The following is a 15,544-nucleotide window of genomic DNA, read 5'->3' on the forward strand; positions in this document are numbered from 1 at the left end:
CAAGGCTGGAGTGCTGGACTATCAAACCTTTGCCAAGAACCTACAAGTCCTTGAGGCCTGGATAACAGAAGCAGAAGAAATATTGAAAGGGCAGGATCCCAATCACTCAACTGATCTCTCATCAATACAGAGTAGAATGGAGGAACTCAAGGTGACTGATAAATTCAAAAAGCATTGATTTTTATTTTTTTTCTGTAAGCCTGAATGTTTGTAGCCCAGGGTATGCACAATTACCATACATGCATTCTATATGCATATTGAAGGACTGTCATTCATGAAAAGTGTAAGACTGAGAATTTAGAAGTTTTATGGCAGTCAGGGAGTGATTATCTATGTTACTCTGCCCCTGGGTAAAGAAGAAAAGGACAGGCAAACCCTTTAGCATGAAATAATATCAAATTAAAATGGGAATGGAAATTTGTTTTTGGAGATTCCCTTCATCTTATTTTCTCTTGGCTTTTTTTGTATTTATTCAATTCCTGTCACAATGGTGTTTAGCTTAGGGATGAATTCATCTATTCATTTTGGGTATCTTGATATCCTGAAAAAACATCCATGCTGTGTGCTGTGTGATCTTCCTTTGAACTCTTTCACACTTTGTTTTTGTGGGTCTTCTTTTTTTCATTCTTCTTTCAGAGGCTCTGATAGGAAGTTGACAAACTTTGGTATCTAGGCTGCTTTTGTCATTTTAATCTATTATTTTTCAGTTGATATTAACTTTACACACAATTCTACTTTGGTCATGCTGAAGAACAGGACATTTTCCTAATGCAGTGAATTGAGTATTTCTGTGCTGCAAAACAAAATAAAAATAAAAGTTAAAAAGTTGAATTATTTCAGTGGGAATTTTCCAGCCTAGCATTCAAGCTAAGAAAAAAAGGACAATACTAACTTTTTCACAATATGAAGAGATGGCTTAAAACAGTAGTGAACTTTTGCAGCTCTGAGTGGTAAAAGCCCAATTCAGCAAAATAATTCAGTGCAATTTGAGTTTACTTCTTTGTGGACATTTAAACATGAATCTTAAGTCTTCTCCTGTGGAGGTCTAGAAGCTGAACGCTGGAAATGCCATTTTTCCCTGGTACAGGGATAGCTTGCTTGTTGGTGGCAACCAAGGCCATTCCAAATCTAACCGAGTGCTAGTTCTTAATTTTTCCATCTGTAAGAGTAATTACTGAACTTCCTAGTTACCACGTTTATTGTTTGTTGCAGAGTCAGATGTTGAAATTCAGCAGCATGGCACCAGATTTGGACCGTCTTAATGAGCTGGGTTACAGGCTTCCTCTGAATGACAAAGAAATCAAAAGGATGCAGAACCTGAACAGACGGTGGTCTCTGATCTCATCTCAGACTATGGAGAGATTCAGGTAGGGATAGTTAAAGATTGTTGTATAGTTTTCTTACATTACAACAGCTAGAAAGTATACCTTTTGCAGAATATAGAAGACATCTCAGATACTTCATTAACCAAATCTCCTTTTCTTTGGTGTACTTCTAAGTAAAGATTAGAAATGAGGAAGACTGCTACTTTTCAGTGTTGAGTAAATAAATTGAATGAGGCAGCTGAGTGGGAAAAATCTTCCCAGCTGATTTGGAATTCTGCTGGAAAAGTTATTTCAAGGCTCTTAACACTGTGTGTGAGAGGCAGAGACTTTACCTGAGTCCATTTTTCTTTGTTTCAGTAAGCTGCAGTCTTTCATGCTGCAGCAGCAGACCTTCTTGGAGAAATGTGAAACTTGGATGGATTTATTAGTCCAGACTGAGCAGAAGCTGGCAGCAGAGATTTCAGGAAACTACGAGAGCCTTTTAGAGCAACAAAGGGCACATGAGGCAAGTCATCATGTATATATTTATACATATATGTATACATCATGTACATATTTATACATAACTACAACACCTACTATTTATGGAATGCACATTCTTTTATGGGTAATACAGTAGTAAGCCTTCAATTGAATTACATTTGCTTGCACTGTCTGAGCATATCTAGACTTAAAAGCATGCAAATATGTCACTAATACCCAGTTTGGGGGAGGACTTGAGTATCTGTCTGCATTTGTCTACATACATATGTATCAGTATACCTATGAGTAGTAAACAGTAAAACCTAACTTTCCCCATGCAATTTAGCCCTTTGACTTCAGTCCTATCTGGAAAAAATCTCTGTTATTTCAGTTTATTCAGATTTTGTTTATTTGCTTTTAAATTGTCAACATATATAGCATCTGAAGAGCATGTTAAAGGAAGGCTTTTCAGTCAAATATTGAGTTAAATAACTCATCATGGGGCATTCATTTAGTAACATTTCCTTCAAGAACAAACTGATCTGATCTTTGGTGTGTATTGGAATTATTTGTCTGTTAGTAACAAATGAAAATCTAGCCCAGCTTTTGCTGCAGAAAAAACCTGATGCAGAGTTTATACTAGAGTTTGCATTTATGATTCTTCAGTGAAGGCAAGTGATGTGCATTTTTTTCTCCACCCATATTGTTACTGCCAAGAATCCTGGTAAAGATCAAACAAGACAAGTCCATTTTCAGACCAAAGCTCCCATGTGGCCACAGTAGTTTCAGTTCCCACAACTTTTTCATCTGACCTACCCATAGACTCAGGCCAGATCATAGGGCAAGTCATGTCCTTCCCCTCCCTTGCCTTGCATCTCAAAGAATAGTGTTTGGATGAATGTCTGATAGCTGAAAGTAATTCATAACTCTTTTTCTTGCTTTAACATACATTTACTTTAGCATTTAAATGGCTTTGCTTTCACAAATGTCATCTGTTTCATTTCCTCTCAGTGCTGCCAACATTAAATGGACCATGTCCTTGTAAATTGAGACATCTCAGGGTTTTGAGATTTAAATGTCCAGAAGGCATTACTATCTAAGTGGATAATTTCCTACTGTTGTTTAGTTCAGTCATAGCTATAATTTTTTGAAAGAGGCTAATGGCAATCTTCTTGCATTCAATTGTCTTGAGTCCTCAGCTTAATTCTCTCCTGAAACCTTGATCTGAGCAGTTAGCTCAGATGAGTGTTACTCAGACATTCTGTTGAAGCTTTTTTATTACAACTCAAAATAATCTCTCAGAATTTAGAGAACTAAGATCTGATTTTTAAGTACTGCAGTTCATTCTAAGTAAATGTTATAAACACCCCCTCCCCTTTTTTTTTTTCCTAAAGCTTTTCGACATTTTATGCGATCCAAATGTATTCAGTACTCTGTGTTCATTACAGTGCCCCTTGATACTAATGAAGAATTTCCTCCCACTCCCTGCAGCTTAAAGGGTCAAATCTAACTTCTTGAGATGAATTTTCAGATTGTTTTGCTTACTATTTTTTAAGATAATGAGAACATAATCTGTTTACACATGCATTTGCAGAATGGATATTGAAATGCCTCCAGCTCTGTTATCAGCTTTCCAGTGCTTACTCATAACTTCGCTGGTGTTTAGCCAAAGAGGACCTCAGCCACCTCAGTGACCTCACTTAGAAATAACTTATCACCGAAAGATCTTGTTTTAACATCCTTGTCTCCTGTACAACAGCTATTCCAGGCAGAGATGTTCAGCCGCCAGCAGATTTTGCATTCAATTATCTCTGATGGGCAGCACCTCCTGGATCAAGGACAGGTGGATGACAGGTAGACATTCCTGTGTTATTGCTGCTGCTGGTTGTGGGAAGTAAAGACTAGTAAGGGACTTCCAAACAGAGAAGACAGCAGATGTCAGTGTTCAGACAGTGCTCTTCCAAAATGGAAGTTACTATATCTGAGATTAAGGTGTTAATTAGTCAGTTCTTAATATGACAGTGTTCTTTAAGATGCTGAGGGGTATGTGAATGTGTGAATGCATTTGGGAATATGACAGCCTTGAGGTTTCTTCTCTGACAAAGATTTGTCTTGGGTTACCAAGCATGTTACATATATGCATATTGTGATGTACTTTCAAAATATCCGTTTTACTAAAGGAGCCTGACAGACTTAGTAAGTTACACTTAATTTATGCTAGCTGGGGACTTCCCTCTACCAAGAGGATTCCATTCTGCTTTATAAGAACACCTGCATCCTAAATGTGATGGAATAGGAATTAATTGCTCTCTGGGATTTTCTTTTAAATGCTTGTGATCAAAGAAAAATTAGCGAAAGACTTCCCACTTGTGCATATGCATTGACTTTGCTAAGGGTATCACAGTCCTAAAATGAGACAAACTGTTTATTTGAATATGAGAATTTTCTTCATTCTGTGTATGTCTTATGCCTGCTTTGAGCTCAGTAGTAAATCTGCAGGTGAACTGTGAAATCTGAGATTTACTATGAGCTTGGCTAAGCCAAACTGCAAAGCCTGTGTATTTTCTGGCATCCCCCAGAAATAAACACAGAAGAGTTTTGTGCCTTAAAGGCTTGGGTTCTTTAAGGTCTCAATAACTGGGGCCCAGTGCTTGTCCCAGTACTCTTCCGAAATGGAAGTTACTATATCTGAGATTAAGGTGTTAATTAGTCAGTTCTTAATATGACAGTGTTCTTTAAGATGCTGAGGGGTATGTGAATGTGTGAATGCATTTGGGAATATGACAGCCTTGAGGTTTCTTCTCTGACAAAGATTTGTCTTGGGTTACCAAGCATGTTACATATATGCATATTGTGATGTACTTTCAAAATATCCGTTTTACTAAAGGAGCCTGACAGACTTAGTAAGTTACACTTAATTTATGCTAGCTGGGGACTTCCCTCTACCAAGAGGATTCCATTCTGCTTTATAAGAACACCTGCATCCTAAATGTGATGGAATAGGAATTAATTGCTCTCTGGGATTTTCTTTTAAATGCTTGTGATCAAAGAAAAATTAGCGAAAGACTTCCCACTTGTGCATATGCATTGACTTTGCTAAGGGTATCACAGTCCTAAAATGAGACAAACTGTTTATTTGAATATGAGAATTTTCTTCATTCTGTGTATGTCTTATGCCTGCTTTGAGCTCAGTAGTAAATCTGCAGGTGAACTGTGAAATCTGAGATTTACTATGAGCTTGGCTAAGCCAAACTGCAAAGCCTGTGTATTTTCTGGCATCCCCCAGAAATAAACACAGAAGAGTTTTGTGCCTTAAAGGCTTGGGTTCTTTAAGGTCTCAATAACTGGGGCCCAGTGCTTGTCCCAGTACATGAAATATGAAGTTCTTATTCTCAGTCAGCTATCATGGGATTTTGGTGCTTTTTTTTCCCAGTATTTCCTAACTGACAGCCAGAAAACATACTCCTTTTCCCTTCAGTTTATTTCATTAAGCCAATAGATCAAAGTCTGAAGGTTAATATGTACTTTTATTTATTTATTTATCTTTTTATAACAGGGATGAATTTAATCTGAAGCTGACTCTTCTAAGTAACCAATGGCAAGGAGTAATTCGCCGGGCACAGCAGAGGAGGGGGATCATTGACAGCCAAATTTACCAGTGGCAGCGCTATAGGGAGATGGCAGAGAAGTTGCGCAAGTGGCTGGTGGAAATATCCTGTCAGTCTGTGAGTGGGCTCGGCAACGTTCCTATCCCACTGCAGCAGGCCAGAGCACTACTGGATGAAGTACAGGTATGTCCAGTGTGTTTGAAGAAAGAGGAAAAATACCTCACCTGTTTACAGCCTTAATCATTTCAAAAATTCTTTAAAATGTATTAGATTCAGACTGGTTTGCAGAAAGCAGTACTGGATGCTACTTCGTCTTTGGGTCTCAGCCTCAGAAGCAGCAGTGGGATGGAAACGAAGTTGCACTTAAAGGGCAGGCAACCCTGCCCAAGAGAATTTACTGGGCCCTCTCCACAGAGCTTTGTTTGCTTCTGTTTTTGCTTTGTAGCTAACATCACACTGAAACTGTCTTGAAAAACACAGTCATGTCCTGTTGGAGAAATGTATCCTAGCTAGCACAAAAAGATACCTCTAGTGTCCAACTTCATGTGAGGTTAACAGTATCTATTTAGCAGGTTGGTGTCTTCAAGCTGTTTAGCTGGAAGATATATATAATAATAAAGCTTATAAGCATAATAGGCTATAGGGGAACTATTGCTCTTTAAGAGCAATTGGGAAACTGATGCTAATGGGGAGAAAGAAGCCTTTCATGTCTTTATCTCCTTGGAGAAATCTTCTCAAGGTCTGCTGCAGTACATGATTGTGAAAAGGTTAAGGTAAAGCACTTGAACAGTAGCTTGTGTTTATGCCAGGGTGTGCAATCAATTAAAGTATGGGGTTGAGAAAGAATTGTAGTGAATTGCTAATTGTGATTAAAAATACAAAGGTGACAGAAGACTTAATATTTTCAGCTTAAAGAGAAAGTTCTTCTAAGGCAGCAGGGGAGTTATATCCTCACTGTGGAAGCTGGGAAGCAACTGCTGCTCTGTGCTGACAGTGGAGCTGAGGCAGCCCTGCAGACAGAGCTTACCGAAATTCAGGACCACTGGAAGATAGCCAGCACCCAACTGGAGCAACAAAAGAAACAGCTTGCTTTACTACTAAAAGTAAGTGTGTTGTTTCTTCTGTACTTCTTCAATAAGTTTGTGGTTTCTCACTGTTGAACTCTGTTGAAAAAAAGCATTGTCCAAAGGATAAGCACAAATACAGGAATTTCATGCACACTACATGAGCTCTTTATTTCATTTCACCTCCTCTGAAATTAGGAGCAGTATTACAGTAGGCTTGTATGTTAGTTGATATATTTTAACTGATATTTTCAGAACATTGACAATTCAGGGTATTCCAGTCCTGTGTTCAACATACAGCAAAAATGTATTTTATTTTGCACAGTGCTGGTTAATTTTTATACTTACTCTATTGATTCCTTCTATATGCCAATGTCAAGAACTACCTAATAGTATATTAGTCTGTGTTTCGTTCCAGTGTCTTATGTATTTGCGAATTTAGATAAAATTCCATGTTGCAGAAGGGAGAGCCTTGAACTTTATTTTGATGTAAGCCATGTCCAGAATGCCTGCTAACTTCACTCTTAAGTACTGAAGGTGATGACCTGGAATCTAAATTTGGACTGCTTGTTTTTTTCTCTTCTTCAAGGGAGGTGATGAAAAATGGACTTGTGCATATTAACAGAATAGGCCAAGTGCTTTTAGAATAATTTCAGAGACCTAATAGAATTACAGACACTAATTGTGTTTGTAAATAGTAAGATGCAACATGGTGCAAGAAAATGAAATATTATATTTTAAAAGTTCAGATAAGTGAATTTTTCTTCCTCTTTCAAGTCCTCTTCCCTGTACCTTGGCTTCTAGTAGGGGAACTATGTGAGGAAATTTTAACCATGAAAGCTGTTATCCGGGGAGACTAATGGTTCTGTGGTATTTTGCCACAATGAAAATATGGAAGTTAATGCTTGAAGGTGCTGTAATAGGGAAATAATAATGCAGACTGCCTAAATTGTCTCATAGATATTGAGCTTTCATTAAATTATGCTATATTGGTCTTAAATATATGACTTTTAGTGATCTTCTGACCAAATGGGAAGCACAAGTGTGTATTTTAGAAGAGTATGTATTGCATTAAGAACGTTGCAGACTATGTCATGTAAGGTCACATTACTTACTAAGGACAGAAGAAAGAAGACACTAATGAGAGGGTTTTTCCACAAGACCTGTTGTTTATAATTCTCTGTCCTGAAGGTGATAATGAAATACTGGCATAGATTGGAAAAAAATAGAATAGAAATACAATTGCAGTGGTAGAAGAAGAATATATTGAAAAAGAATACTAAGAGAAACAAGTTCTGCAATTTCTGGTATCACAACTGTCATTCTTCATGGGTTGACAGAGATCTTTCTGTCTACATACCTTTTTAATAGGCTATTAAGAAGCAGGTGAGGCAGGTAAAACCATACTGTCACATGGTGAATGGTATGGTTTGATTGCATTTGGCACATTGAAAATTTTGGAAAGTATAAAAAAGCTAAATCTGGTGTAGATCTAGAATCATAAATTAGAGGAGATAGTGCAGGTACTTTAATCTGACTTGAATTTGAGGTACTTTTTTTTTTTTTTTCCCCCCTGAATGGAGCTGTTGTCAGAAAACAGTGATGTGTTTAATACAGACATTCAAGAAAGGAAATGGGAAATAACTTTTGCAGGAACAGGCTTTTTTGAAAGGATGGTCTTGGATCTAGACAATATTGTAATAACAGGAGGCTTTGGCTTGTGTACTTCTGCTACCAGACACCTAGACACAAAAAAACCCCCAACTTGAAACAGTTCTACACATGACTCAGGCTTTGAGACTGAATATTGTTTAGAGAGGGATTTCAGGGGATATTGTTATTAATTAAGTTCAGGGCAAGTTATTATTATGAATAAGTTTTCACTCTTTAGTGATTAGTTAGGCAAATAAACACAAGAATAATCCAGATCTGAATTGAAGTCTAATAAACATTTTCCCTACAATACAGGACTGGGAAAAATGCGAAAAGGGCATAGGAGACTCCCTGGAGAAGCTCAGATCATTCAAAAAAAAGCTTTCTCAGCCTTTGCCAGAACACCATGATGAGTTGCATACTGAGCAGATTCGATGCAAGGTACAGCACTTGTTCTCTGTTGATGTCTCATCTTTGGGTAACAGAGCACTGGAACAGGCTGCCCAGAGAGGTTGTGGAATCTCCTTTTCTCAGGATATTCAAAACCTGCCTGGATGCGTTCCTGTGTAATCTACTGTAAGTGATACTGCTCTAGCAGAGGGGTTGGCTAGATCTTTAGAGGTCTCTTCCAACGCTTATCACTGTGTGATTCTGTGATCTTTGCTTGCCTTTGCACAGTGACTTATTCCATTGTTAACAGGCCTCAAATTACTGACTATGCAAGCCAGTCAGCGTCCCTGTCACAAGAAGCTATCCGTGTAACATTTGCACAGGATAATATCTGAGTGATCTCACTTTAAAGCAAATCCTGCTGGGTAAATACAGATCTGATCAAAACAAGATCAGAACAGGGTCTGAAAAGTACTGTAGAAGTGCTAAATACTGGTGTGCTTTTATTATAGAAATTCCAACTTCAAATTTAAACTATTGGTATCTAAACTTTTCTTTAGTGTTTTTTATTTGAGGTAAGATTACTGTAGGGTATCTTAGACAGCACTTTTATGCTATATTCTTTGCAGTTTCGAAATAGATGATAACTTGAAAATATTTTCAATACAGAGAAGTCCAAACCAATGCTTGGAATTCTCAAATACCTCTGAACATTTGAGAGATTTAAGTACAGTATTAGTTTGTGACTACTTGGTAGATGTGTCATTCTCTGCTGGGGAGTTACCTCTCTCATAATTGAAAAAATTGGTACATATATGGCTGAAACAATCTGCTTGAAATGGTGGGTCTCAAGCTACGACTAATTCAGTGGGATAATGATGCTTATATTTGTTCTTCATTAACACATGCAATTTTTTGTTACTCAACTGATCTTTTTCCTGTATGCACTCCTTTTAAGGAGTTAGAGAATGCAGTTGAAGGATGGACAGATGACCTTGCACACCTCTCTCTGCTGAAGGAGACCCTGTCTATGTCTATCAGCGCAGATGACATCTCAATCCTCAGTGAGCGCATAGAGCTTCTGCACAGACAGTGGGAGGAGCTGTGCCACCAGGCAAGTATAGTACTGAGCACTGATGTAGTTATGGAGGTTATAGAAGTGTTGGGAGGAAAATGGAATGCAAGTGGTAACTTTTAGAGGAGATGCAGAGGCACACTCAGATTAAAACCTGAAGTCTTTCTGAATCAGGGAAACCATCCATTGATGTGTTTTTTGTTACTAGTAGCGTTTCCAATCTCTTGAACTTTCTCTTGGCTGTGAAATAATATTAAAGCAGCATTGAAAAAACAACAAAAATGTCACAGTGTGCTGTGGAACCGTGGCATGACTGGATGGGAAAAAAAAGTAAGGTGATACAGCCTACTGTGCTTTGGTGAAGGAGCTGTGATTAGAAAGGATATCCTTTCAACATTACTGTTTTGTACCTTTCAGTTCTGCTGATAGTTTCTGTTTCTTCAGACATTGGTATTTGCATTTCTCTTAGTCTGAGGGTGACTTGCTTGGCTGTGAAATGAGCTGAAGAGTATTGTTTGAAGTTTCAGGTGCATCATGCTGCTAGTGTTTCTTGCCTTCATTTTGCACTTAGAAATCCAGGTAGTGGAGTCTCCCGCACCCAACTTTTTGGATTATCCTCATGTTATTTCTGTGGTTTAGTTGAGCTTGTAGCCCAGAAATACCAGGGCTAATTTTGAAACAGTTACATCGTGTAAGGTACCTGTGAAGGTTTCAAAAATGCCCCCAAAGTAGGAAAGGTGATTCACAGTTAACCTGTGATGAGTTACTTGCGTTTGAATGTGCCAATTTAGATACACCTAAACTATACTCACTGAATACATGTTTATGGTAAAGAAGTGAGCCAAGCAAAGGAGTTTTATTAGTTTTGTGCATACTGAATGTTACAGGATGTAACCTGGTACTTTGTTCAACTGTAGCTTATGTCCGGAAAGCTGCCACCAGGTTTAGAACCGCAAAAAGGAAATGCAAGATCATGTGTATGCCCCTTTTAAACCTAACACAGTAGTTAAAGAGGACATCACTTTTGTTTATGAAAGAGCAGATGCAATCTTCATCTTCTCAACTGAAATGCTGATGTCAAGTTAGAAACAATGCAGATTACAATGGGGAAGAAGCAAGTAGTTGTGCAAATGTCTGAAACTGGAGAGATGACTTTGTTGCTCACTCTCTGCTGCTATTTTTATTTCAACATCCATCTTTGTCTGTTACTATTCACAATCTGAAATGGTACCACTGCTATAGCAATTTTTTAAACATAGCAATGTTTTTCTTAACTATGGCATTTGCCTCTTTGATGTTTTATGTCTATTTTTCCCTATCAGGACACACCTCAGTCCTTTGGAATCTCACAGGGTGTTGTGCCTATTCAGGAGAAATAGTAATCTGTGAAATGAGTGTATTGGGACTCAAGCAGAAAATTACTTCTACAAAATGCAGCATGTCTTTGATGTAGCTTTGTACTAACAAATCATGCGCAAATTACATAGTCATTTGGCCTGTGCTATGTATATATCTATTTGTTGGTTTCGGGTCAAGCATTTACATCTTCCATTTTTTTTTTATCTCTTGGACTAAAACAAAACTATCAATCTACTTTGTAACATTTTATAAGTGAGCAAAAATAGTAAGAAAGTTTAATTTTTGTCTTCTAATGACACCTTTGGGTTAGAGACATTATAAAACAAGATATTGACAGGCTACTGTGCATAATGCTTGAATGTGTTTCTCTATGCAAAAGATGTAGCTAACAGGAAACCCGAGATTAACACCTCTAAACTCAGAGAGTCACAGAAAGTTTTTGCAGTACAACTCCAGTTTGTTTCAATAGCAAGTGGCTGGAACACTGTTGTAGGAGGAGAGGAGTTCACGCTGAGCCACAAAGTGTTTTGAGCATCTCTTAAATCCATTTGCTGTTTTGTGTTTATTTACTCTCTGCAAATGTTTTAAGCTCTCATTACGTCGACAACAAGTTAGTGAGAGACTGAATGAGTGGGCTGTCTTCAGTGAGAAGAACAAGGAGCTCTGTGAGTGGCTGACGCAAATGGAAAGTAAGGTTTCTCAAAATGGAGACATCCTCATAGAAGAAATGATTGAGAAACTTAAAAAGGTATAGTGCAGTACATGTATGCTTACATATTGTTCTTAACGGCTTACTTATTTTGTGTTGCAAACAGGATACTGAATTAACTGAAAAAGATGTTTGACCTTACACTGATGTTTATAAATTACAGTAAGACTGTCTGTGTTCTCTCGCTATGCAGCATTTTCCTGTCTGTCTTGAGGTAGGACCTCCCAGGATACCAAAAAACTTAGTGAGCGCCAAGTCAAAGGCATCTGAATGCTTTGCTAAATGTTCAGTCAGAATTGCCTGTAATTAACTGTAGGAGATGTATTTATAGAAGGCATTGCATTTTGGGTTCTTTGTTTGTTGTGGGTTTTTTTTTTCATTTTTTGGATAAAGTTGTTTGTGGTTATGCACCTGTTAGTTAAGATGTTGTCTCTCCACTGTATCAATCACCAAAACAATGGCTTGTATTTTTGTATGGTTCCTTTAGTAGTGCAGAGCAGGGTATACTCAGAATAAGTACCCTGACTTCTGATCTCTCTTTTCTGCCCAGGATTATCAAGAGGAAATTGCTGTTGCCCAGCAGAACAAAATCCAGCTCCAGCAAATGGGAGAGCGACTTGCGAAAGCCAGCCATGAGAGTAAGGCATTAGAAATTGAGTACAAACTTGGAAAGATCAATGACAGGTGGCAACATCTTCTAGATCTTATTGCAGCCAGGTAACAGTTGTTGTGTTTCTAAGTGCTATGTGAGACAAATTAATATGGTGGATGTCATTAATTTAAAATCTTTTTATTGTCTGTCTTTTAATCATTAACTGTGAAATTAGTTTATTCTTAACCATCAACACATTTCTGTGAAATTCACCTTCCTGTTTTGCTTTACAGTATCTGATATAATCTCTTCCAGAAGAGTCAATTTGAAACATTATCTGCTAGAACAATGTAGGTTCGGTTGCAGTCAGATTATTTTTTCACTGATGAAAAACTGCAAGTAGACCTGTGCACATTTGGCTTAAAGATTCTTTGTACTCAAGGTCAAAAAAATATAACAACAATTTTCATAAATTGCAGAAATGCAGGATTCAAAATGTGAAGAAAATAGTTTATTTATTTGAATACTTTCTGTAGAGTTGTGCTACAGGCTCTCGTCCTTTACCAACAATAATTTTGTCACAAATTTGCACTTCATCAAGTGTACATATACTTTATATTTTGCAATTATGTGATGACACATGAATTAGTAACATTGTAGTCATTGTAGAAGTAAAAGGGTTTGTTTACTTTTGTTGTCTTTTTATGTCCATTTTTTTTCATATGATTTTCCTGCATTCACACTCTGAAATCTGTTTGCATGGGAGCAGTACATTTTATGTAAACAGAAGTATTCTGGTGGCTCTAGCTCCTTTAATGGTGGTTCATTTTAAAGTAATGAACATGGTATATTTCTGACAGAACAATTAAGTCAGGAAGTGATGCATTACAGTCTAGGAGCCTACTAGTTTCAGAGGATGTGATACCTCACTAGTTGTTGAACATGAAGTGTATTTGCTGTATTTTTGTTTGTCTTTTATAACACCTACTCAGACAAATGTTCAAATAATACTTTCAGCATCTTTCTAGTGAAAGCAATTGCATTTAGAAACTGTGAAACTCATCTTTAAAAGACTATCTTGTCTATTCAGGATTAGAGGTTACTGACCGCTATAGGGACAGGTGAGGTTCAGGATTCTGTGTCGTTCTTGGAGTGGGGAGATATAAACTGCAATATTATACACTTACATTTTCTCATTCTGTTACCTTGAAGCAGGGTGTCAAGTCCTAGTTCTGAAGTAATTTATGTTAAATATTTATTTACGTCTATTTTCAGTTCATTTCAACTTCACCTTCTCAACTAGCTCGCTTGGTACTATGATATGCAATGAAACATATTCTTTCCATTCCAGTGCTTAGTGAAGTGAAAAAAAGCTGCAAAGTTTGAACTTGAATTGCTGCAGCTGGGAAGTAAATGGTGGAGAGATTTGATGCTAGGTTGTGAAAATTTTGCTAGTTCAGCTGTATCTTAGGCTGATAGCAGTTAAGCCCAAGTTGTTGATTAATGTGTGTACAAAGTACTTGAAATTGATGTCTGATCCAACTGGACAAAAGGGATTTTTTCATCCCCAAAGATAATTTTTAGAAGGCTCCAGAGGGTCTTTAGAATATGTTGTTATAGTTTGGAGTTTGGAATGGATCATACATTATGTTGGCTGCACTTAGCTAGTAAATGTAGATTAATTGTTCTGGTGTTGAGAATAGAACACATCTTTTCATGTTCTGGTTTCCTGACAGCATTAATAAATTACTAGAGCCTGCATGCTTTTCTGCAAAGCTACAGTCATCCTTTGCCTGGAGGATGTCTCTTAGTTGCTTAGTTCCTACATCTGCAAACAAATCAAGTGTTCTTTGAAAATGCTTCAGTAACATCTAGTCTGAGGCTTCACCTGCTGATTTTCTGCTGTGCGGTGGAATTTCTCCATTCACCTATAAGTCTGCCTCTCTGTCTCTCTCTCTCTGTCTCTGTGTGTGTGTGTGTTTCTCTGCCCCTCTCTGTCTCTCTCTCCCTTTCTCACATTCTGTATTCTTACCTTTTTTTTTATTATTTTTATTTATTTATTTTTAATTGACTCTCCATTCCAAGGAGGTCTGTAACTGCAGAATAAACAGCCACAGAAAGAAAGATAGCTGTGTCTCTGCATCAGAGACTTCTGTTTCTGTCTTTCCAGAACATGTTCATCCTTTCAGATTAATTTTTCTGATATGTCAGCCTGGTACAAAAAATGTTGCAGATGTTTACAGCCAGGAATCAGTGCCATTGCTGCAACTGCTCAGGCTTTGCATAGAAGGTTTTCTTGTGTGTGTTTTCATCCCTGCCCCTAGCACTCACAGTCCACATTCCTTGAGATCAAGTATGGCACATGTTGATGAATGCAAGTTTTATTTAGAAGCATGACCACTTGTCACCATTCAGTCTCATGTTATCAAGCAACGGCTGCTAACATTTGTTTGGCTTGCAGCATTTTCTGTACAGTACTCACCAGCAAAGAGAAGTGTGCCCCCCCTCCTCCCCCCACCCAAAGCACAGTGTTTGCAGGCTTTTGGAGTGGAAGTTCTTCTTTTTAATGCTGGAAAACTTCATGGTGGTGGCAGAGGACTTGCATGCTGTGAGGATGGCGGAGGACGGCAGTGTGGATTCAGATCTCCCAGACTGTAATTGTGATATCACAAGGCAGGCAGCAATTTTTGTTTCATTTTGATTGATACAGCTCTTTCTGAAGTCTTGGCTTGCTTGGAAACTCAATTGAAATACTGATATGTAGAAATCACTACCTTAGCTAGAAATTACTGTTTTGTGCTCAGTTTAAAAATAGGTGACAGTGCTAACAGCAGACTTTGTTTTACAGCTAGTACTTTTGGCTTCCAGAATATGTATTGGTTACTGATCCAGACTTAGAACTAGTAAAATCTCTTAGCTGTCTGAAAGAAGCTGTAGACTGGTTTTACTGCTGCTTTTAAATACAAGAGCATGTATGCACATGAGAGAGAGCAGACTTTGTATTTGTCTGCTCCAGTGTTCATGTCATCAAAGGGGCATGGCCACAAGCAAAGGCAGAGAAGGAGAGAGGCTGTAAAGAATGTATTTCAGACTTAACTTATTGAAGCCTTACGCATTAATGTCTATTTTCTACCTGTATGTTATATTTGAACTCAACCTATATAATATTGGATTATTGATTCGGCTTGTCCTTTTCCCTCTTCACGTTATCTTTTCTAGAAGTGTTGCTGTTGTTCAGAGTTCTAGAAATTCAATCTGTGAAAGGGGAAACTAATCTGAAGAGCAAGTATAACCAGTGATAGTAGTG

General features: G+C 37.8%; 1 protein-coding gene across 1 annotated transcript in view; it reads left to right on the forward strand.

The window, feature by feature from the left end:
* The window catches only part of SYNE1 (spectrin repeat containing, nuclear envelope 1), a 243,482-nt gene that overhangs the window by 192,254 nt on the left and 35,684 nt on the right, over window positions 1-15,544 (forward strand). Inside the window, exons 118-127 of the mRNA XM_010000000.1 lie at window positions 5-151; window positions 1,213-1,367; window positions 1,683-1,830; window positions 3,547-3,641; window positions 5,344-5,578; window positions 6,304-6,498; window positions 8,428-8,553; window positions 9,461-9,616; window positions 11,526-11,684; window positions 12,196-12,362. Of these exons, the coding sequence (XP_009998302.1) occupies window positions 5-151; window positions 1,213-1,367; window positions 1,683-1,830; window positions 3,547-3,641; window positions 5,344-5,578; window positions 6,304-6,498; window positions 8,428-8,553; window positions 9,461-9,616; window positions 11,526-11,684; window positions 12,196-12,362 (1,583 nt within the window). The remainder of the gene's footprint in view (window positions 1-4; window positions 152-1,212; window positions 1,368-1,682; window positions 1,831-3,546; window positions 3,642-5,343; window positions 5,579-6,303; window positions 6,499-8,427; window positions 8,554-9,460; window positions 9,617-11,525; window positions 11,685-12,195; window positions 12,363-15,544) is intronic.

This window comes from Chaetura pelagica, unplaced genomic scaffold (assembly GCF_000747805.2).
Source record: "Chaetura pelagica isolate M959 unplaced genomic scaffold, ChaPel_1.0 scaffold135, whole genome shotgun sequence".
Classification (NCBI taxonomy): domain Eukaryota; kingdom Metazoa; phylum Chordata; class Aves; order Apodiformes; family Apodidae; genus Chaetura; species Chaetura pelagica.